Consider the following 21,509-nt stretch of genomic DNA (forward strand, 5'->3'; position numbering starts at 1 on the left):
CAAGTACATGAGAATTTGGTCTGTGAACATTTGCAGTCGACAGCAAAGCAGGGCACGTGCTCCGGATGCTGGGTTCGGGTAGGAAAAAGAGGAGTCGAACCAACTGTATTTGATGTTCTGTTGTGTTGCAGTGGGTAAATAAACGAATGGGTGGGATATACCCTCCCTCCTACTTTTTGGTCCTGTTCCCCTTCTCTTTTTCCCATCCTGCCCGATTTCTGACTCTAACCCCACGCCGTTTTTAGTGGTGCTGTCACCTTCTATAGCTCGTGGTTCCTGAGTCAAAACACCCGCCTAAACCAAACCAAACCTTATTGTCTTTAGCTTCGCTTCAAGACATTAAACCAATACCCACAGCAGCGTCTGCAACGACCCACAAGCAACAATACGCTTTGAATACTTACACAGCATCATCATCATCATCATCATCATCATCATCATCATCATCATCATCATCATCATCATCATCATTATCAATTGGCATTGTCATTTTTCTTTGTTCCATTTCTTCTCCCCTCCTCTTTCTCTTACAACTCGTTGAAATAAAATACATGGATTCAAGGCTTGACAAGACAGAGCCAGAGCCATCTCAGGGCAAGTCCCAGGAGCCTGTGCCAGAGTCAAAGCAAGAGCTGAAGCTGGATTCAATGCCAGATTTAGAGCAAAAGCAGGAAATAGAGCCAAAGCTACAGTCAGAGAAGGAAGCAGAGCTTAAGTCAGAGCTCAAGCCAGACCAAGAGCCACAGGTCCAACCAGAGCTACAGCACATGCCAGAGCCAAAGCCAGAGCCAAAGCCAGAGCCAGAGCCAAAGCCAGAGCTGGGCCGTCATGGCCATCATGAGCTCGCCCCTCACTTACCACCACCCAGCGCTGAGGAGATCGAGGTGGAGTTCTACAGGCTCCTGGTAGAGGCTGGCGGCCGCCCCGTCTATGACGTTCGCCACCTGTACGAGATCATCATCTACGCCCCTGAGCTCTACCGCAGCATGATGGAGCCCTGGCAGGAGCCCGACCCTGTACTCCCAGCCTGGTCAGGCGTCTTTGTGCGCCAGTTCGACCGCTGGAACAAGTTCCGCACCTGGCAGCACGACAATCGACAGTCCACCGACGACGATGCCGATGATGGCAACCCTGAGGGTGGGCGTACCTGGCACCGCCGCGAGAAGCGCCTGGGCGCTGGATTCGTCGGCTACACCAACGCCGTCGTCCACCGCCTCGCCCTCCATGGCTTCGCCTGGCAAGGCCTCCGCCTCCTTCTCGACGCCACCCTGCAGGACCCCCTGACCACCTGGATCGAGTACGTCAACTTTGAACACTGGTGCTTCGCCCGTGCCAAAAAGACGGTCCTTCTGCTGCGTAAGAAGCACCAGCAGCACCGCCTGCACCAGCAGGCCATCCGGGACGAACACATTCGCAGGGCGGAGCAACCACCTTCCCTCGATGACCTCTCCGAACGCCTTCACCAGGCCGCCAAGGAAATCGCCGCCGAAAAGAACATGCGCCAGTGCGAGCGTGTCTCCCGCTGGGCCATGGACCAGGTCGCCCTGGTCGCCGCCGAGGCAAAGGTCTTGATCCCACCACCAGCCGTCGAGGAGTTCGATGACGAGGCCACACCAAGGCCTCGACGGGAGGGCTGCAAGCAGGTCCGGTTCAGCGACGAGGTGTCCTTCATTGGTGTGCCTACTTGGCTCCAGGCGTGGGCGGACCAGAAAGAGTCCTTGTGTACTGCCTTGGCGGGCGAGAAGTCTACACCTGGTAACGATGATAAAACTGATGATGATGATGATGATGATAGGACTGGGGTGCCAGGCCGCGCGGCGGTCCTTCCGAAACGGCAGGTCACGCCGGTGCAGAACGGCAGGCCAACGAAGCGCCTTCAGGTGGATTCATAGCGGTTAGAGCCTACAAGAGTTGTCGGGAGTCGCAAGCGATCCGACAGGGGCGGAAGTAGGGCAGCTCGCAAACAAGAACAGAATGATGGTCTTGATGATTCATGATTGGAACGAAGATGATAAGAATTTCTTTTAGGTCGAATAGATGGCAATAAATCGTTGTCCATTGAGCACAATCGAGTCCAGATACATTCACAGTGTCTACCTCTTTTCTCGCGTGCCGTCGTCATCACCTTAGCTTGAGAACTTTTTACTTCTTCTTTTGGTCTCGACGAAGATGAGGTAGAGGAGGTTGCTGGGAAACTTTCAAGGCACTCGACAAAATCTCGCCTATTTCTTAATCATGATAATTCATAGTAAAGGACCACGACTCATCAAGGTGATGACCAAGTGGAGGGCCAGTTAAGTAGGTGCAACCTAAACTGTAGGGATTTTTTTTAGGCTTTCCGACAGGCCTGGAACCAAGCAACTGGCAGTTGTGATAGCCTGCAAGGGCTCTACTTGCACTCTCATATTTCAGCTACTCAAGCGTAGTCCTTTGCAACAGTAATTCATTCTATCTTCTACACGCATGCTGCATATCATGATTGAATGATCTGGGTTCAATCTGATAACTGCATGCAAACAGAAAACCTGTATAGCAGAGAACACACCTTGATACAAGCAGCTAACGGGAAGGAGATGACATGACAAAAATAGTCCAGGACAGGGCCAAAAAAAAAAAAAAATTTGCAATGAGAAGAACCACCTCGCACGACAATTAGCCAAAAATTCCCTACCATGTTCCACTCATCTGACACTCCATGCATAGCCTCGCCTCGAGGATGATGAGGATGCAGATGTCCGAAGATCGGGCCCGGGAGGATCATACTCCGTTCAGTTCATCGGCATATTCGTCGGCCTCGGGAATACCGATCCATTCAGGGCCCGACGCCAAGGATCTGATAAGATCGTGAACATGTCTTTGATGTGGGTCTGGTCCTAAATTGTCCGCGTCCCAGGCTGCCAGGCTCCTTTTGCTGACGGCCTCGTCAACCGGCGGTGGATGCCACTGCGGCTGAATGACAGGTCCCGTCCCCGAGTTGTTCTTCGAAAAGGCCGGCTCGGAAATCTGGCAGATCCGGCTGCCCGGTCGAGAAGGACATGAATCGAGAAACAAGACGGAACATCTTTATTGGCGTGTCCATTGGCTTCACTACACTTATAAAGGTAAAACAAAAGGCAGGTATCGTTTGCGTTTTATGTTTTCTTATCTCTATTTGCTTCTTCTTCTTCTTCTTCTTCCCATCTTGAACAGTACACCCAACTTGTCCAGACCATAAACACATATACATATTCAAACATACTTTCCTTCACGCACAATAGAATCATGGGTTTCGCAGATATCACCACGCTCATCCGCTTTGCCATCCCTTACCTCGTCTACGTCGTCGGTGACCGCATGGTTCAGCAGCCCAAGGCCTTCATCCACCGCCTCACCTACAAGGCAGCCAAGGCCCAGAAGACCGTCGTCATCGTCGGCGGCTCGTATGCCGGCATCTTCCTGGCCCGACGGCTCTGCGAGATGCTCCCAGGCGACTACAAGGTCGTCATGGTGGAAAAGAACAGCCATTTTCACTCCTTGTTTATCCTCCCACGGTACTGCGTCGTACCAGGCCACGAGCCCAAGGCGTTCATCCCGTATGACGAGATCCTGTGCGACGGCCGCGGCGGCACGCCCACGGGCATCTTTGAGAGGAGGCAGGACACGGTTGTGGAGGTCACAGAGGACGGCTCGGTCAGGCTCGCCTCGGGCGAGGTGCTCTCCTGCGAGTTTCTCGTCTTCGCCACGGGGACGTCATCTCCTCGCCCCTCCAAGGTCGCGTCGGCGGACAAACATGGTGCCTGCGAGGAGCTAAGGGCCACACAGCACAGCGTCCTCGAGGCCCAGTCCATCGCGGTCGTGGGCGGCGGCGCTGTCGGGGTCGAGCTGGCCACGGATATTGCCAGCTTCTATCCAGACAAGAGAGTGACCTTGTTCCACTCGAGGGACAGGTTGATGGTTGGGTATGGCGAGAGGCTTCATGAGCGGACCATGGAGGGCATGAGGGACTTAAAGATCGAGACCCGTCTTGGCGTGCGCCCGAAGTTCATGGCTGTGGATGTCGACGGAGCAGGGAAGGAGATGCAAGCGCTGCAGCTCCCTAACGGCTCAGTAGAGAACTTTGATCTGGTAGTAAGTAGGAGGAGAAGAGGAAGGAGAGAGTTTTTTTTCATGCCCTCAACATGACCTACTCGTCTTGGTGTTTATGTGTGTTTTTGCTGACTTGGCTCATGTTCAGATACCTTGCACAGGCCAAAAGCCGAATTCGGGGCTCTTGAGAGATGTCCTGCCAGATGCTGTCGATTCAGCCTCTGGTAGGATCCGCGTTCATCCTACACTGCAGATAGACTCTTCCACTGGTGGCATTGATCACTGGTTTGCCCTAGGCGATGTAGCCGATACGAAGGGACCAAAGATGGGCCGGGCTGCCATGATGCAGGCACAGGTGGTGGCCGGTAATATCATGACTATGATCAAGGGCTCGAGGCCCCGTCAGGTGTATAAGCCATGGCCGACAGTCGAAGGTGCCATCCATCTAACATTGGGCATGGTCAGTAACCAACTCCACTCCAGCCACACCCCTCCTCTTTTACTTGTTCTTTCTCCTTCCTTTCCCTTGCTTTCGGGGTGATTACGAAGCGGTGATGATGTACTAATATGATCTTAGACCGCTGCTGCGCTCTATTCGACGGATGGGAAGGGAAAAGAGAGTCTGATCAATGCCAATAATGGCCAAGAGGATGGAGAGGCACCAAAGCTATGGTGGCTAATGGGAGCCAAATATAATGAAGACTTGGCCATGAAGGAAGTGTGAAGCTGCGAATCACGATTTGTCATGATGTTATGATCATGCGACTTGCTCTTTACTCTAGACATAAACACACAAGATACTATAATAATAATAATAATAATAATAATAATAATAATAATAATAATTAGAGAAGCGATCATTTACTTTTCCTTCCTTCTTTCTCTTCTCTTAATGGATTCGAGCTATACCTGATTATTTTGTTTATCCGGCAGTGCTTGACCACCACGGAGGGAGGAGCAGTCGATAAGGAGGAGAAGGGCCAAGGTTGGGTTAGGCAGAGGTGAATGTAATGGATGATCATGCCACCAACGTGGAGTGTTACTAAAACCTAGTTACCCTAGAATTGACAAGAGATGGGACGGTGGAGCTGATTTGCGGAAAGGAAATCTACCGATGAATACGTTGGGGAAAAAAGAAGTAAAGAGAAAGAGGCCAGAGGCTTTGATTCGTTGAGGCTTTCCAATAAGACTTGGCTGTTGCCCCGCTACACTGATATGGCCAATTACTCACTGGCTCTCGCGTTCTAAATCATCAGCCTCTTTCTAAAAAGTATGTAGATGCCCACTGCTGATCAATTAATAGTGAGATGGCTATACTTAGTAATCGCATTGGGCAGGATGGTGAAGAAGAGAGCACACACTCCATCACCACATGCAGTCGATTCCCTTGTAGGTAGCATGGCAGGACACGTCTCACCACTAGCATTCAGCACTTCACATGTACTGACTTAGAATGATCCTCGGATGTGGGTAATCCAACCTGGCTCACGCAAGGCAAAGTGGTTCTGGATCAGCAGTTTCGCTCTGGCCACCACACAGTCTAAAGTGAGACCCCTTTTTTTCGCTGTTCCCCCAACAGAACGTAACCTGTCGCCTCCCTCTTCAAGAGAATGAGAAAGACTGAACTGAAGAGAGAGAGAGAGAAAGAGTATTTGGGTCTGGTCGGGGCCCGAATACAAATATGAATATTACCCTCTACCGGGCTCGAGCTGCAACGGCTTCCGTTTGTGGACGAGGACCTCGTAGATCGACCTTAATCCGAGCGGAAGAGTCGGTGGGGGAAGCGAGCGGACGAGCGAGTCGTCCGGACCAGGACGAGACCCGCCGTCGACGACTGACCACCTGTTGAGACCGGGTCAAAGCTCAGCTGGTAGGGTGAATGAGGGTTGCAGCCGGGGCCGGGCGTGGCCAGCGAGGTATCTGGAGGTGGCTCCCCGATTCTCAGGTGGTGGTGGCGGCTGGGCATAGGTTCAGTGGGGAGGAGGAATGGGGGAGAGGGGGGGGGGGGGAGGGGAGGCAACATACAGGCTTGTCCACCCTCCTCTTTTACCCAACTGCCTACTATGGCAGAGGGCAGATGATGGGAATGGCTTTGAGACCCAGAGCGTCACGTGCTGGAGGAGGACGATCAGCGAATGAGGATTGAGTGTCTTGCACTTTCTCAACTCTCTGAGCGGACCCAGAAATCACAACAGGCCCAGCCCAGCCTTCCCCTTCCCTCCATGTTACCCTATGTATGATGGATCGGCTGCCCCTTGCATTCCCCCAACATAACAAGTCCCCGAGGGCGGACTCAATGTTATGAACAGGGTGGGGAGCCTAGAAGGTTTGGAAGTTGAGAGAGGCTGAGAATGATGGGTTGTGTTGAGGTTCGGGTAACAAGTAGCGGTACATCGGAACATGTAGGTCCAGGGTGGTAACGAAAAAGGAGGGGGTCTGGATCAAGGAAAAGCCGAATGTTGCGATTGTTCCGGGTGTCGGTGGTTTCGTTTTTATGGGATAGCCGCCTTCCCCCACCCCCTCTCTGTCTCCTGTCTGCCGGCAACCCCATGTTGACTGGGTGGCGGGAAGGGGGGGGCTCGTTGTTGTGGTGTCCTATTGTCTGACTTGGACGCAAGAAGCAGGTCGACGGTGAATAGTAAGATAAGAGCCACGAGAGAGGATCCACCCCACCCTAGTCTGCGCTCTTGGACGGCGAAGAGCCGCAGACGATGCCCACCTTTTTCTAGCAACACATAAGGGGTCAATGTAATGAGATGCTGATAGGGATACGCTTGGGAGTATGTCTAGACCTGCAGCAGCGATCATCTGAAGCATTGTTTGGTTGTGCAGGCCCCACTCGGAGATTGACGATGCATTGGCGACCCAGACAAGTTGCAAACAAAAACTGAGGACGCAGTCTCATCAGCTATGACGATGATACTGTAGGATTCCCTTATGTCATCAGTCAACATGGGAGGATCAGCATGTATGTACATATGTTGTCAACAATTTTTCATTCCTTTTACATTGAATGATCAAGGCTGCTTCGTGTTTCTGGGCCATGTAAATATAACAAATACCCCGTCTCTTCCAAAAGCCCATCTCTGGCCCATTCCAACATTAAAATACATCCACCATAGAAATGTGTACGGAGAGAGATGAATCCTCATGATCATAATTGGAAGGTGATTGTAGAGGTCCTCTTGGCCTCCTAAGACTGGTGGTCGGGCTTTGATCAAGGCAAACGTGGTCTCGGGCATGTGCTGATTACCCCCGGAACTCCTCACTGGCAGAGGAGGGAGACAGGCCAAAAAAGAACCCAACCCCTGCACGGCCGAGTGTGGATCGGCGGCTCGGGCATGCGCTGAGCCCGACCTCATCAGAGTATATGCCTGGGTCTGGAAGCTCTATCAAACAATAACACCTGACAGATACACATTGCCTGCTGTGATCATCGTCTTTAAGATTTGCTCAGGCCAATTAATACTTCTTTTTGGTTTCTCATCTCGTTGTCACGTACTGTTGACGAGTTCAAACCATTCCTCCTCGCTTTCTCTCCTTTCTCTTTTCTGAGCCGTCCGCGAACAATTATTGTAACGGTATAGCAGAGCTCATCCACCGAGATGGCCGAAGTCAAGAGCGTCGACCGACACGCCATTGTGGGCGGCTCTGTCGATAGGAGCACTATCGTGGGCGAGGCCACGAAGCTGATGTTTGAGTCGGACACGCTGGAGGATCCTAGGACGAGGACGAGGACCGTGCCGTTCGAGGTGATTTGCCCTGGAATGCCGAGGACGGGCACTTCTTGTAAGTTATTCCATCGTCTTGGGAAATGAAGGAGGGAGGAAACGAAAGAAGGAAAGAAGCAAGGAAGATGCTGGAGAGGACGACACAGTCCAGAGAGTGACTGACGAAAACAAAATAGCCATCAAGGCAGCTCTTGAGATCCTTGGCTGCGGTCCTGTCGCACACATGTCCACAGCCGTGTCCAGGACGCGCGATCTTTCCATGTGGGCCGATGCCGCCGAGGCCAAGTTCACACCAGAGAAGAGGCCTGACCTCAAACCATTCGGGCGCGCCGAGTGGGACAACCTGCTGGGCGAGTTCCGCGCCACGACCGACAGCCCCGGCTGCTTCTTCTCGGTCGAGCTCATGGAGGCATACCCCGATGCCAAGGTGGTCCTGGTCGAGCGCGACCTGGACAAGTGGTTCAAGTCCTTCAGCACCACCATCATGGCCGTCCAGTGGCCGAGCACGGGCCTCCGCTGCGTGATGAGCCTGCTGCACTACAAGTACGGCCGCCTGATGGACCCTTACATGCGCCTCTCGCGCGCCTGCTGGCTCGCCGACTCCAAGGAGGAGCAGGCCGCCACGGCCAAGGAGATCTACAAGGCCCATTACGCAGAGGTGCGCGCCAAGGCCAGGCCCGGTCAGCTGCTCGAGTACAAGCTGGGCGATGGCTGGGAGCCCCTGTGCGAGTTCCTGGGCAAGCCCGTCCCCGATGTGCCGTTCCCCAACGTCAACGACTCGGCCATGTTCCACGATATCGGCAGCACCGCCATCAGGAGGGGGCTTTGGAGCCTGTTCAGCAATCTGGCCGTCTTTGGTGGCAGCATCGCTGCCGTCACCGCTGTCGCCATCAACTATGGCGCCAAGGAATGGCTGACCACCCACCTGTCAAGAGTCGTCTAAATGATGGATGTCTGTTGATGATATCGTGATATAAAGTCTTGAGGAAAAGAGAGACGTGAACTGGGGAGGCATGTTGTCTCTTTTTTTCTCCCTTTTTCTCTCTCTTCCTCTTGTAGACAAAAATTGTTGGACAAATAAGGAGGATCGTTGCTATTCGTTTTTCTTTTGCTTCACATTTCCTTTGATGTTTTTCTATTTTACCTTTGTATATATATTCACTTTACGCAGCTAGATATATCCCCAGGAAACTAGATTATGACAACCAGACGTGTATCAAAATGAGCAGTCAGAATCATGCTGCTGATACTTAATGCTGATACTAAGGGCAGTGAGTAATGATATAACATTTGAGCAGCTGTGAGCATTTTTTAACCACAAATAATTAGGCATGCACTTAAATTGTGCTAGATATTCGCATTCTGCTAGCATCATGTATCTTACAATTTCTATGAGGCTGAGCTGATGCCCTTTCTTATTCTGGAAAGATTATGATAAAAATACTCGTAGTACTTACCTCTGAATAACTTTGTTTCATAGTGATGATCTTTGTTTGTTAGCAATTCATGTCATAATCGATTTGAGGCAGGGTCGGACAGATTATAAGCCACTTTATAAAAGAAAAATCAGTCTATCAACTAGTGTCATTTAACCTATTCTCTCATATACAGTGTCTGCTGAAATGACCCTTGATTCAGATGGAAGCGTAAAATAAACCGAGGCTCTCGATACTGATCGTCAAGATCCGGTATATAGCTTCGAAAAGTACCCATCTCTCTTGAGCAGCTCCTGGGGCGGGCCAAATTCCACCAGGCGGCCTCCATCCATGACAGCAACCCTGTCAAAATCCAGAAGAGAGTCAAGGCGGTGAGCGATCATGATAATGGTGCAATGGCTGAACTCAGAGCGGATGATGGCTTGCATCTCGGCATCCAGTTGTCGATCCACGCTGCTCGTAGGCTCGTCCAGGATGAGCACATTGCTCTTCTTCAGCATGGCTCTGGCGAGGCAGAAAGCCTGTCGCTGGCCATGTGATAGGAAATTTCCGTCCAGTGTGGCATCGAGGGGGTTCGTGCCAGGCGTTTCGGGGTCGCTGGCGCTGACTTTGTTCACTATGACTCGCCACAGACCGATTTGATTCAAGACCTTGATTATCTCTGCATCTGTACGTTGTCCCGAAGGATCAGCATTGAGTCTGACAGAAGATGTGAAGGTGAAAGGCTCTTGTGTCAAACAGCTGAGCCGTTGCCTGAGAAGCGCCGGAGGCACGGTAGCTAGGTCCACTGAGTCGACGAGGATACGTCCATGGCACACATCTGCGAGGCTGAGGAGAGACATGATAAATGAGCTTTTCCCACTGGCAGCACAAATTTTGTTAGTCGCTGCAGAAGTTCTCTCTGTGGATGCTGCGGCAGGACTAACCTTCCTGTGCGCCCACAAAGCCCAATCTTTTGGCCTGGCTTGATGGACATAGATATACCTCGTAGCACGGGGTCCGACGTATTGCTGTAGCGCACCGAGACGTTGTCGTACTCAATAGCGCCCTGAGTAGGCCACGAAGGGACGGGACCGACGTTGTTTCTCGAATCTGTCTCACTGGGCGTTTCTGTGGCAAAGTTTCGGATTCGAGCGACCGCTCCAAGAGATGTTTCGAGCAGGGTCCAGTTGTTTATGAAGCCGGAAAGGCTAGTCCCCATACTCATCATCATGACCAGCGCGATACCAAGCAAGCCAGGCTCGACAGTTGCCCTAAGCTTGACAGCAAGACCCATGATAAGTATCGCAAGCCCGGCAACTGTGAGCTTCAATACCAGGAGTAGCCACCGCTGTAGACAAAGAAGCAAGTAATAAGGTCTTTGAGCCTCATCGAGCAAGGCGAGTGTCTTGTCGGTAAATTGGTCCATCCGTCCGAAAGCTCGAATGGTAGCAAGACCGTTGAGAGATTCTATGAAGTGCGAGAAGAGTGGGGCCTTCGTTTCGATCCTAAGAGGGTTCTATTTAGTAAACGAGAATTGCACTTCTCAGGGAGGGAACTGTGGACGTACTCAAGCAAACGCAGTTGCCGTGAGGTGCGCAGGTAAAACCTCTGCACCACGATGACTACCAAAAGAATCAAAGGGACAGTGGCCCCTGCATACCCAACGGCAGACATAGCCAGGCCAGCACTACCAATCGTACTGAGACCCTCTGTTACAGGTTAGTGACAGGATGACGATACCCTCATATAAAGTAGCCAGGGAAATGTCGAGCGAAAGAAGGGTCCAAGAACTCACGAAACCCAGCAACAACAACATTGCGTGGGAGCACCATATCGACCAGTCTCATGTCCTGACCAAAGCGGTTGACTAAGACGCCAGTTTCGATACTCGCTAAATATGACATCGGTGCGGACATGGCGGCCTTCAGAACCACGGAATGGAGGTTCTCGGAAGCTGCTGGCACAATGAATGAATAAGCCCAGACAACACCGCCAATGAGGCCAATGCATCCCAGGACCGTAAAGCCGGCGAAAACTCCAAGCCAGTACCCTAAATCTGAGGCGCTGTTGCTTGAGGACCAGTTGCTTAACCAGAGGACTGCTCGCGAAGACCCATTTGTTAGCATGCTGCGACGCCTATGCCAGGTTGCGGTTCACTTTACATTGAATAGATCGAAACGCGGCATCAATACAGAGGAACAACAAAAAGAGGGTCACCTTCCAAGGCCCTAGAGCTTGGAGGTAGTACTTGTAGACAGCAAGAGTGCCACCCTTCTTTTCGCTTTGGTGATCTTCGTCTGCTGCCGCCGCGCTGCCTTGCAGGCCCTGCGTCTTGGCTTCTTCTCCTCGGGGTGGAACTGGCTGCTTCTCCGTACTGTTTACAGCACCGTTGGTTTGGGAGACTTCGAGTGCCTGGACGTAACCCTTTTGGATTTTCAATGTTTCGAATGTACCCTGCTCCACAATTCTACCGCCTTCTTCCAGTGCTAGAATGTGGTCTGCGCTGGGCAAATGTCGGACGCTATGCGTGGTGAGTATTGTTGTCGCGCCGATGTGGCGAAGTAACCCTTTGGTGCCAAATACACCGTCAAAGACAGTTTGCTCAGTGGTGTTGTCCAGACCACTAAAAATATCGTCAAGAAGGACGATCCTGTTGCGCGAGTACAAAGCACGAGCGAGGGCCTGACAAACACATAATCAGCATACTTTCCCCATTTCTGCGTGTGTGTTCGGCAGGTAATGAGTTTTTGAAACACTCACAATTCTCTGTTTTTGCCCGCCGCTCAGCTTAACTCCTCTGCTACCGACCAAGGTCAAATCTCCTTCAGGCAATCCCTCCAAGTCGGCATCCAGCGCACATGCAGCTACAACGGTCTTGTACCAAGACTTGTCCACTTGACTAGTATCGGCAACAATATTGGAACGTATGGTGCCGTTGAGTAGCCAGGTCGTCTGGTCGCAGAAGGCAACTCGGTTGCTTGGGAGCGACACCTCACCACCTAGGTGTGGAGTCTCACCCAGCAAACCCTTGAGAAGAGTCGATTTGCCACTACCCACAGGCCCGATGACCATGACGAGGTATCCATTGGGCAGCATGGGAACTTCCAGATCAATAGCATTCCTGTTGCGGGCTGAAGTCGTCCAGCTGAATGACGCGCCACGCAGCGATATGGCGACACTAGGAATAGCGCTCGGTTCTTCGGACAGCCGAGATCGTGTCAGGTTATCGAGTTCCAGGGCGTTTTCTCTCTCTGGCTTTGCGGCACGTTCACGCGTTTCGCGTGTTTCTAGATCCAGCAGGCGTCGCTCTTGTCGGTGTGGCTGGAGAAGGAAATCTCGAATTCGCGCCATGCAACCCAGCGAATTGAAGCATTGCGGAATCGCATAAAGCAAAATGGCCAGGGGATCATTCAACAGGCTGATAATGGACAGGGCCGTGATTGCTTGGGTGACGGAAAGACTTGGCGCGCCCGAAACTTTAGCGACAAGTGCGTATGCGCCGAAGACGACGAGCTGTCCGATAGACTCGGGAAGATTGACTAGGATTGTCGGTTTCGTCAGTGAATATGAACTAGGAATCAATGCGTTGTAGGATAGGGCACCCCACGCCAGCAAACATTGAAGCTTTGTAGGTATCGATACCGCCTTGACACTGCAATTTCTTCGGCCCTCCGCTGCTCAATCAAGGACGTCATCGCGGCCGTGAGTCCTAGCATCTTGACACTCTTGATGGACCCAAGAATTTCCGTGGTGAAATTGAGTCTGGACTGCATGGACTCGAGCCACGTCTTCTGACGCTGAGACACAAATCGACCATAGCTCAAAGACACCCCCGTGAATACTGTGAAGAGGAACCGATTAGCAAGGGAACCCAAAGGACGAAAGCGCTCTTGATGCCTCTTGGCGACATACATATGGCAATTATGACCGGTACAACCGCGACGGCTTCTAATTGTCGTACGAGAAGGAAGATGGCGATCGGAAGCTGCACGAAGCTGGCCTACATGGAAAGCCCGTCAGTTGAAGACCTCCAGCGGCGACCGGCAGCAGCTAAAGTACCCATAATTCGCAAATGACAGTGTCTAGAACTTCGGCTAAGGTTTCGACATCCGATCCCATGAGAGACATCGCCGAAGATTCGCTGACATCGTCGATGGGCAAGGCGACCATGGTCCCGAATATCATGGATATCAGACCACCTCGCAACATAGTCATGGCACGAAAAGCGATGTGTTCATACCACGAGGTGGCAAGCTATAACAGTGTGTCAGGCGTCAAGCCATATATATACAGCCAATTTTGGACCATGAAGGGATAAGCTCTTACCGCGGAACCTATGAACACAAGAGCCACCGCACCTATGAGGCCATATCCCATATTCTGAGTCGCTGAGGTATCCGGGAGACTGATGAACGTTACTGCTTCGTTGATGATGAACGGCTGTGCAATGGCCAAGGCCAGCACGCATAGTCGTGGGAGAACAACTTTGAGAAGTTCCCACTTGAGCGCTTTTGCTATAACCAGTACAAGGCTGTATGCATGGTTTGGTTCGCCTTCCGCTAGTCAGATTTCAATCATCGAGGTGTCATTTTTTTTCCGGCGGGAACCCCATCCAAATCTTACATGTTTTCCATGCTCGTTCGAATCGCTCTGCCAGCTCTGCTGTGGCAAGCCTTTCATTGATGGCCGGCAGCGACGACGTACTCAAGACAGTGCGGTATCCACTTCGAAGCAGACCGTTCAGCCAAAAGAAAAAGCCGCGACTGAGTAGCCCACTTGTCATCTCACGCGACATGGATTTGGCGTCGCCCAGTAGCTGATTTCGTTTCTCAGCACTTTCCAGAACTAGAAATGCAGACTTGGTCAATACGCTTGACAGCATCAGGCCTGGGATAGACTTGTCAGGATAGGCCAGCCAGGCGGTCCGAGTCCTCGCTGAGTCAAGGAGAACTGTTATCACAAGCCAAGAACAGATCAGGAATGAGGGACGAGGCGACTGGATGTGTTCGAAATGGCAGAGCGCGCAGGCCAGAAGTGCGGCCGCAAGGTCGAGGGCTACCGCTGCAATTCTGGTTGGCCTCGCCGACAACACGCTGGTGTTTGAGATCAGACCAAGCAACACTGAGGTCCACACAACCAGACAGGCAGCAGTGGCTAGCTTGGCCCAGTATATCCATGTTGTGGTGACAATCCTCTTGTTCGCATGTAAATGGGCAATCCTCAGCGGGCCAAGAACCAAGAAGATTGCTGAAGGCAAGATATTGAGAATGCTTTCCTCAAAGAGAGCTGCCATGACAATTCAGCGATCCATGTCAACAGTTTCAGCGTGAAAAAGGTTACATACACGTATAGTCAAATCCACCCCGACATGCTTGGCTGTACACAGCGGGTCCGAACATCCCATCACCACAACTTGATGCCATGGCTTGGACTTCTCCCCCCCTTGCAAGGCAACGATTTCAATAATTTCGACAACAATTCAATGCCAGACTGCTCGAACTTCTGATAAATGGTGGAGATCCGATAGAACTTGTGGAAACAGTTGATGCTGCAAGGAGTGGAGTGCTGTTGGTTGAATCACTTAATAATGCCTCGCTGCGAATGTAAATTGGCTGCCCTTAGATAGATATGACCGGCAAAGGATGAGCCCGCTAAGCCAGATTCTGGATGGCGATATTCTCCTGCTTACTTTTCCTTGGACTTATTTCCGTCCCTGGTGCGCGTAAGCCCCTGACCGGATTACAGATTGCTCCGGACGGTGAAGCTCCTGCCTGGTATGCCTTTTGTCTAATCTTATCCCCCTATTCCTTGATAGGTCTTCAAATTCGCATCTGAAAGTGGCAGGCTGATATTTGTTTTCTTCTTTTTCATTTCATTTTTCTCCCATTCGACAGGCTCTCGGAGGTTTCGGGAGCAGATCATTCTCTTTTCGAAGTCGACTTTTCTATTCTAGAATCTCATACTCTTTGCGACCAACGCCTACACACATCCCTTTCTTTCTTCCTAGTACTCATTGTCACCGCTACCCATCTTTTTTTCCTTCGTCCCGACCGCCTCACCTTTAATTTTTTCCTCCTTCTCATTTTCTCTGTGAGGCCACACACACTCTCACTTTCTCTTTATTTCTTTGCCTCCCTTCCAGCACAGCACCCATCATCAGTGAACCGTTCCCAAATGGAGTTGTCGTGAATGGGGTCTCCTTACCATCCCTGATAAGCGCCACATCTTCACTTTGACGCGATCAAGTGACAGACAAATTGAGCACCTCTCACGACTACCTTTGTATTTTGGGCGGGGAAAAGAATAAAGAGCAAAGATGATGAATGAATTTACAATCCAGAGACAAAAGATGTACTCATTTGGAGAAAGTTAGGCTCGCGCCGTTCCGCCTCCTGAGCCAAGTCATGACGTCAAAGTGATACAGCGTCAGCTCTGGTGGCTACTTAGTACTTTGTGTAGTCCGTGACGACACCATATTGTCCGCTTGGTGTATGTGTTGATATAAAAGAGCAAACTCGGCATCATTCCAAAGACTTTGTTCCTCTTTCTTTCAAGCACTGCATCAATCACACGGGCTATGCCTCTCAAAACATCATCAATACTATCATTATCATTGCTGCTCACGGTATCAACGCGAACTACCAGGGCATTCGTACCTAGATCAACACTTATAGATAGGAAATTACCCATTAGATACAGAAGCATGGCTACACAGACACCGCCTGTGCGTGCCCAGGGTGTAACTGGTGGCGCTGGAGGCACCCCCTCATTCTCGTCTCTGGGCATCAAAAACACAAACATCAACACCGCCCCGGGCGTCCAGCTGACAGAGCAGCATAAGGTCCTGGTTGGTTCCGTATTGGATGTACGCGCGCTCTTCCTCCTACCAGAGAGCCATTGGCCCCCTCAAGCATACACCCCGCTGATGAGATCGTAATGTAGCTCTTCGAGGGTAACCCGACGCTCAAGCACTTCAGCGTCTGGTCCCAGGATGCCACCTTCACCGACCCCCTTACGGTAGCCACCGGATACCACAAGTACGCTGCACAGTTCTACGGCCTGCCGGCACTCTTCAAGCCCATCGAGCTTCAGAACCACCAGGTGACCAGCGCCGGAAATCCGATCGAGTTGGAGATGAGTAACAAGTACGTCGTCAAGGGAATCAAGAAGGAGCAGGTGATAAACTCGATTGTGCGCATTCATGTGGGCAGCGATGGCAAGATCGATAAGGTTGAAGACCGTTGGAACGGAAATCTGCCCGACGGCGCAATCAGCGATGTAAGTTCTTTCCTCCTCGGATCGCCATGGTATCGAAAGGCAGCTGGATCCCGAACCCATTCGTGTTTCGGGCTGTGAGGACAGAAAACGGTGCTGCGTGGTGGGCCTTTTGCAACTTTAGCTGGTCGCGACCGTTCCTTTCAGGAGGGCTGTCTCGCCTGGAGGAGGTTATGGATAGTTTAGGGCCTGAGAAGCTGACAATCATGCCACAGGCCTTCCGCAAGCTGAACGCCGTGACCGTCCCGACATTCGTCAAAGTTCCCAAGACAGAAGAAGAGGATATGAAGATGAAAGCCGAGAGGGAGTAGGACAGATCAGTGTATCAGTGGCGGACTTTGACCATGTTATAAAGGGAATTCGTTATCTTTTCACCATTGTTAGGAAAATAAACGACGGTAGAATTCTTTCGGTTCCCACGTGAATCTTGCCTCCGATATGCATGGTGTGTGAGGTATCAGATGACAACATCGTCCCTCAGATTGACTCGGTCTAAAGGCCAGAGCATCGCTGGCAGCCATTCTTTTGGGAGGACCGTTTTGATGGCCCGGATCTCTCGTTTTGCCGTGGAATCCTCGTCATCAGGGGATATTCCGCCGAGCCACCAGACATTGTGCACCTGTGAGACGGTTGCCCAGAAATGCGCCAGGACGACCAGCGCCCTTGGCCTCTGCAGGCTCAGTAGACCGACGAACCGCGGCGGTATGATCAGAGCAAAAGTTTGGATTCGTCTGGTGAGGGCGTAGATGGGCTCGCCATCGTTTATGCCCTTCTGGATGCTCCCAACGTAGCTCAACGTCTTTTCGTAGGCCTCTCTGGTCTCCTCGTCATTCCAGTCATCCCCCGAGGCAACGCGTTGCGTGAGGACGTTGTTGAAGTCCCGCCGCATCTCTGGGCTGAAATAGCTCTGGTCCCTACCAAAGTGGGGATATGCCGTGGCGACGGTCATCAGGGCGGGGTATTCACCCTCTTTGGCGTCTGAGACGATGGCCTCGACGCTCTGCCAGATGACGGTGCCGGCGCCACGGCCGAGCTGGAGCCACTCCATAGGCGGCTGGTAGGGGTCTAGACTGCGCTCTCTAAGCATGGCGAAGGAGGTGATGGAGATGAGCAGAGAGCCCATGCACACGGCTTCGGCGTTCTCGGCCGAGAGTTTCTGCACCTCGCGGCGCTGGGCAGACAGGGCCGAGATGATATAACTCTGTCTGGCGGCGAAGAGGTCCCTATCGGTGCTGTGCGAGCTGAGCAGGTTGGTTGCCGAGGTGGCGAGCATAGCGTGCAGCATGTTCTCATGCTGGAGGCTGAGACGGGGAATATGGACGACCCACACGTCGCGCCAGTCATCGTGCGGATACATGGGGAACTGCCTGTTCAAGTTTTGGTACCAGTTCTGCAGGAGGCGGTGCTCTAACATGCGGCGGGCCTTGGACTCGGGCAGGCTGATGCCCTGGTCATCGTCGAGCTGGGCGAACGGGTTTTGGTCGTAAGACCACCTTGGCCAGTGGGCCATGAAGGAGGCTGCTGCTTGCTCGGGCGGCGTGTTGTGGTGAGAGGAGGAAGGCACCGATGCGCTGCCGGTGGTGGAGGGGGGCGAGGTCCGCGAAGGAGGAGGATTTGGCGAGGACGACGGCTTTGACCGTGCTTGCATGGGCCTGAGGGCGTGTTCAGGCCATGTGCAGTCGAAACGGAGACGGGTACAGTTCGTACAGGCGGGCTGAAGCTCATCGCACTTGACCCGACGTGCCTTGCACTTCAGACAGCCATTCCTCGACTTTCTGTGGCCGACCTTGGCAGGGCGGTCCCAGTTGGGCATCTGGCTGAAGCCGTGATTCGCCATGGTCGCAAGACAAGTCGACGAGCTGGGTCCTGTTCGCTCGAGGACGGTGTAGAAGATGGGGAATACGATTCTCGAGCCTTGGGCCGTCTGAGGATTGTGCTTGCGTTGTATGATGAAAAGAATACTTCACCACACCCTCGGACGCTGCTCTATGAACCAAGACAAACCGAGTGGCTGTCTGCCTTGATGTCGTAGATGGAGCGATTCTTTATCCCAAAAAAACCAAAAGCTATGACCTGCTCAAATGTACGAGATCCGCAGCACGGCAAACAAACCAAGTGTTCCCAGGCCGGGTATGACTTAAAAAGCAGAAGACCTCCCTCTTAAAAAGAAATAACAAAACAACCGAAAAAAAAAAAACCCCTCCCACCAAAACCCAATCGTCAAGAGGCAAATGAAAGGCGTAGCTTGCGTATACGAACTGATCAATCACACAAACTGTCGGAGATGAAGACGACCAGGTGCAGTGTTGTACCAGGACAGAGGGGCCATGTTGTGCTATCGTCGTGAGTCGTGCATGTCGTGCGTGAACGGATGGCATGGCACGGCGCGCAGTGATGCCTCGCTACAGGAGCCAAGGTGGCAGTGCACGGAAGCTCAGCTGCAGGCAGGCATTGGGGGCAAGTGGCCTGTAGCAAGTAAACAGCGTATTAGTCATCACTTTTTAGGGAAGGCACTGCCAAGTGTTCGTCAGCTGGACACTAAGTCCAGTATGCAGAGGAAGCCCCCCCCCGCCCCCGTTTCCCCTTGTCACTTCCCTTGGACATTTATCTACTGCACTACTGTACTTTGTATCAGGGGAGGCAACTTTTGATTTTGAAGTCAAGCAATCAGTCAACCATCACCAGGCTATCAAAATTACTCTAACCTGTCATCACATACAAGCCTTACAGCGCCCCTGCTGTCACCACCCCACACTTTGCTGGCCTCGTTGCGACCTGCCACCGCCCTTCTCAAATCTCCGATCATCCCGCCAGGACCACTTGCGTATACTGTCGTCGAACCTTGAGTGACTGAGCTAGTAAAGGCCTCGACAATCCCACGCAGCTTGGGTCTCCTCTGATCAGGAACCTGGGTACTAATTGGGTGATGGTGAGAGATGTCGTTGCAGTCACAGCCCGAGCCACCTCCACCTGCGTCTCCATCCACTTTTGGAGATGATGATGGTAATGACGACGACGACAACGAGGAGGAGCTCGACTGGTGGTGAGCTTTCTCTCTCGTGATGTACACGTCGACATGGATCCCGTGTGAGCACCTAGCGCTCTGGATCTCTTCGAGCTCGTTTTCGACCCACCTCACATCCACATCCTTCCTTACTGCCCATACCAGCTCGACCTTTCTCCCCTTCCTCGGCCTGTCCCTCACAAGCCTCAGCAACACCGGCAGCACAAAGGTGATGCCAGTGCCGCCGGCGATACACAGCACGTTCGAGCCAGAAGGCAGGTCGCTGACCATATCCAGACCATATGGACCTGTCATGACTACAGGCGTGGTGATCTCGCCAACCTGCGCCATCTTCTCATCGGCCGCCGCTGCAGCACGCACTGCAGCATGCTTTGTCGAGGCGATCTGTGCAAGCTTTTTGGTCTCGCCTTTCCTCGCCCGGATCACGTACGAATGCCTTACGCGCCCTGCACTGTCTGCGACCGGCAGGGAGAGGGGCGTCATGGGGTGGCTTTGCCAAACACTGCCCTCAGGGAAGCACAGATAAAAATGCTGACCTGCCTGCCAGGGCTGTTGCACATGTTCAAAATCCAGCCTGACAACATCGCCTGCCTCCTCATCCGTCCAGTGTGTCAGTCGTGCCGGGACGGACTCGAATCCCCATCTCGCCTTGGCAGGGAGCCACTGGTAGTGCAGCAGCGCTGTCCGCACCATTCTGCCCAGTCGGTCGACAAACCACAACAGGATCCCGGGGATAAGGAAGCACTGCAGCTGCTCCCAGTGGCCGATGAGAGCCCCTATATAGACCATAGCCAAGACATAGTGCGCCTTGCGGAAGAACTCGTACCCGGTCAGCCTGATGCCCAGCGGCGTAGCAAGCACGCAGAGCAGGACCAGCAGCCCCAGCGCTACGAAACCCCACTGGATGTACGGCTCAGCGGCGAGCTCATTCCACGTCGTCGGCTGTGGCTGGTAGAGGCGGGCCTCAACGACTATCCAACCGAGGGTGTGTACGCTGGACTGGATCAGGATCATGTACCCCACCCAGCGGTGCAGGAACAGGAAGCTCTGGTAAGGGATGCCCGTGATGAGGCTCAGCAAGGACTCTCGGCTGCCGAGCAGCACCGACAGCGGGGTGAGTGCGTACGCGAGCACACCAACGCGGTCTGCAAAGGGTCCTAGTGACGTGCGGGTGTTGTGGAGGCCTGGCGACCCCTTGACCGGTGTGATCCACGTCTTGTAGACGATGCCGGCGAAGCTCAAGATGACCAGGTATGCGGCGAGGATCAGCAGTACCACCACCTGGAGCCGAGTGACGTGGCCTAGGATTCGCGGCGCGAAGTCGGGGAGGAGATACTTCCTGAGCAGGGACGATGTGCTCTGGCGCAGTCGCTCAATGCCACCAACATGGGACCTATCTTGCTGCGCCTCCATGCTGGTTGTTGGTGTTGTTGTTGTTCGTGCTTGGTTTGGTGCTGCAGCCTTGTCATCTCTACCAGCTGCGGGGATCCGTCGAGAAATGCCCCATAGCAGCAATGTGCCGAGGATCGATGCCCAAAAAATACCAGTGTACAGGATTCCGACGTCGTGCCCGTGATAGACGACATCAAGGTACTCGCACGAGCCGGCATCGCTTGTGCAGGGGATGATGCGGTCTGCGTAGCCCCAGTGGTGCTGCGTGTTACTTGAATTTGCATCGGTAAAGTTCTGTATGTGCGCCCGCGCGGCCACCCAGCTCTGCCAGACCATGATGAAGAAAAAAGAAGGTGATGATGATGGGTGCGGTGATGGTGGTACAGTTGTGTTCCGGGCCAACGCCTGTGCCTGTGGGAATTGGCCGGGAAAGCAGCAGAAAGACGAGGAGGAGGAGAAAAGAAGGAGATATCTGAACATGCGATAGTTAGGTCTCAGTCTCCCCCCAAAAAGGAGGGCAGACGCTCTTTGAAGCCTCAACCACCTTAAGGCCAGATGCTTGCTGTCCGAGCAACTTTCCGCCCAGGCCCCATGATGAGCATG

The 21,509-nt window shown here is 52.7% G+C and overlaps 7 protein-coding genes across 7 annotated transcripts; 4 read left to right on the forward strand and 3 right to left on the reverse strand.

Annotated features, from left to right (window-relative positions):
• Positions 1-551: 551 nt before the first annotated feature.
• M406DRAFT_75391 (uncharacterized protein) lies at positions 552-1,892 on the forward strand (the record flags this gene model as incomplete). Its single annotated transcript, XM_040925837.1, has 1 exon — positions 552-1,892. The coding sequence occupies one exon, from the start codon at positions 552-554 to the stop codon at positions 1,890-1,892; it is 1,341 nt and encodes a 446-aa protein (XP_040771004.1).
• Positions 1,893-3,333: 1,441 nt separating this feature from the next.
• M406DRAFT_343639 (FAD/NAD(P)-binding domain-containing protein) lies at positions 3,334-4,789 on the forward strand (the record flags this gene model as incomplete). Its single annotated transcript, XM_040921896.1, has 3 exons — positions 3,334-4,107; positions 4,214-4,525; positions 4,643-4,789. The coding sequence occupies 3 exons, from the start codon at positions 3,334-3,336 to the stop codon at positions 4,787-4,789; spliced, it is 1,233 nt and encodes a 410-aa protein (XP_040771005.1).
• A 2,716-nt stretch (positions 4,790-7,505) lies between these two features.
• M406DRAFT_358686 (uncharacterized protein) lies at positions 7,506-9,020 on the forward strand. The gene is made up of 2 exons (XM_040923975.1): positions 7,506-7,854; positions 7,973-9,020. The coding sequence occupies exons 1-2, from the start codon at positions 7,671-7,673 to the stop codon at positions 8,737-8,739; spliced, it is 951 nt and encodes a 316-aa protein (XP_040771006.1). The 5' UTR covers positions 7,506-7,670; the 3' UTR covers positions 8,740-9,020.
• Positions 9,021-9,474: 454 nt separating this feature from the next.
• Positions 9,475-14,637, reverse strand: M406DRAFT_269832 (P-loop containing nucleoside triphosphate hydrolase protein; the record flags this gene model as incomplete). The annotated part of the gene is made up of 12 exons (XM_040918036.1): positions 9,475-10,093; positions 10,159-10,719; positions 10,782-10,923; positions 11,010-11,312; positions 11,377-11,896; positions 11,975-12,753; positions 12,822-13,055; positions 13,127-13,214; positions 13,274-13,468; positions 13,541-13,767; positions 13,838-14,500; positions 14,559-14,637. 12 exons carry the CDS (start codon positions 14,635-14,637, stop codon positions 9,475-9,477), a joined length of 4,410 nt encoding a protein of 1,469 aa, XP_040771007.1.
• A 1,280-nt stretch (positions 14,638-15,917) lies between these two features.
• M406DRAFT_269825 (uncharacterized protein) lies at positions 15,918-16,800 on the forward strand (the record flags this gene model as incomplete). Its single annotated transcript, XM_040918035.1, has 3 exons — positions 15,918-16,079; positions 16,157-16,492; positions 16,705-16,800. The coding sequence occupies 3 exons, from the start codon at positions 15,918-15,920 to the stop codon at positions 16,798-16,800; spliced, it is 594 nt and encodes a 197-aa protein (XP_040771008.1).
• Positions 16,801-16,946: 146 nt separating this feature from the next.
• On the reverse strand, positions 16,947-18,302 carry M406DRAFT_269754 (uncharacterized protein; the record flags this gene model as incomplete). Its single annotated transcript, XM_040918026.1, has 2 exons — positions 16,947-17,982; positions 18,127-18,302. The coding sequence occupies 2 exons, from the start codon at positions 18,300-18,302 to the stop codon at positions 16,947-16,949; spliced, it is 1,212 nt and encodes a 403-aa protein (XP_040771009.1).
• An 882-nt stretch (positions 18,303-19,184) lies between these two features.
• On the reverse strand, positions 19,185-21,242 carry M406DRAFT_343643 (uncharacterized protein; the record flags this gene model as incomplete). The annotated part of the gene is made up of 2 exons (XM_040921897.1): positions 19,185-19,835; positions 19,875-21,242. 2 exons carry the CDS (start codon positions 21,240-21,242, stop codon positions 19,185-19,187), a joined length of 2,019 nt encoding a protein of 672 aa, XP_040771010.1.
• Positions 21,243-21,509: the final 267 nt, after the last annotated feature.

Source organism: Cryphonectria parasitica, assembly GCF_011745365.1.
Source record: "Cryphonectria parasitica EP155 unplaced genomic scaffold M406scaffold_11, whole genome shotgun sequence".
In the NCBI taxonomy this organism is placed as follows: Eukaryota; Fungi; Ascomycota; class Sordariomycetes; order Diaporthales; family Cryphonectriaceae; genus Cryphonectria; species Cryphonectria parasitica.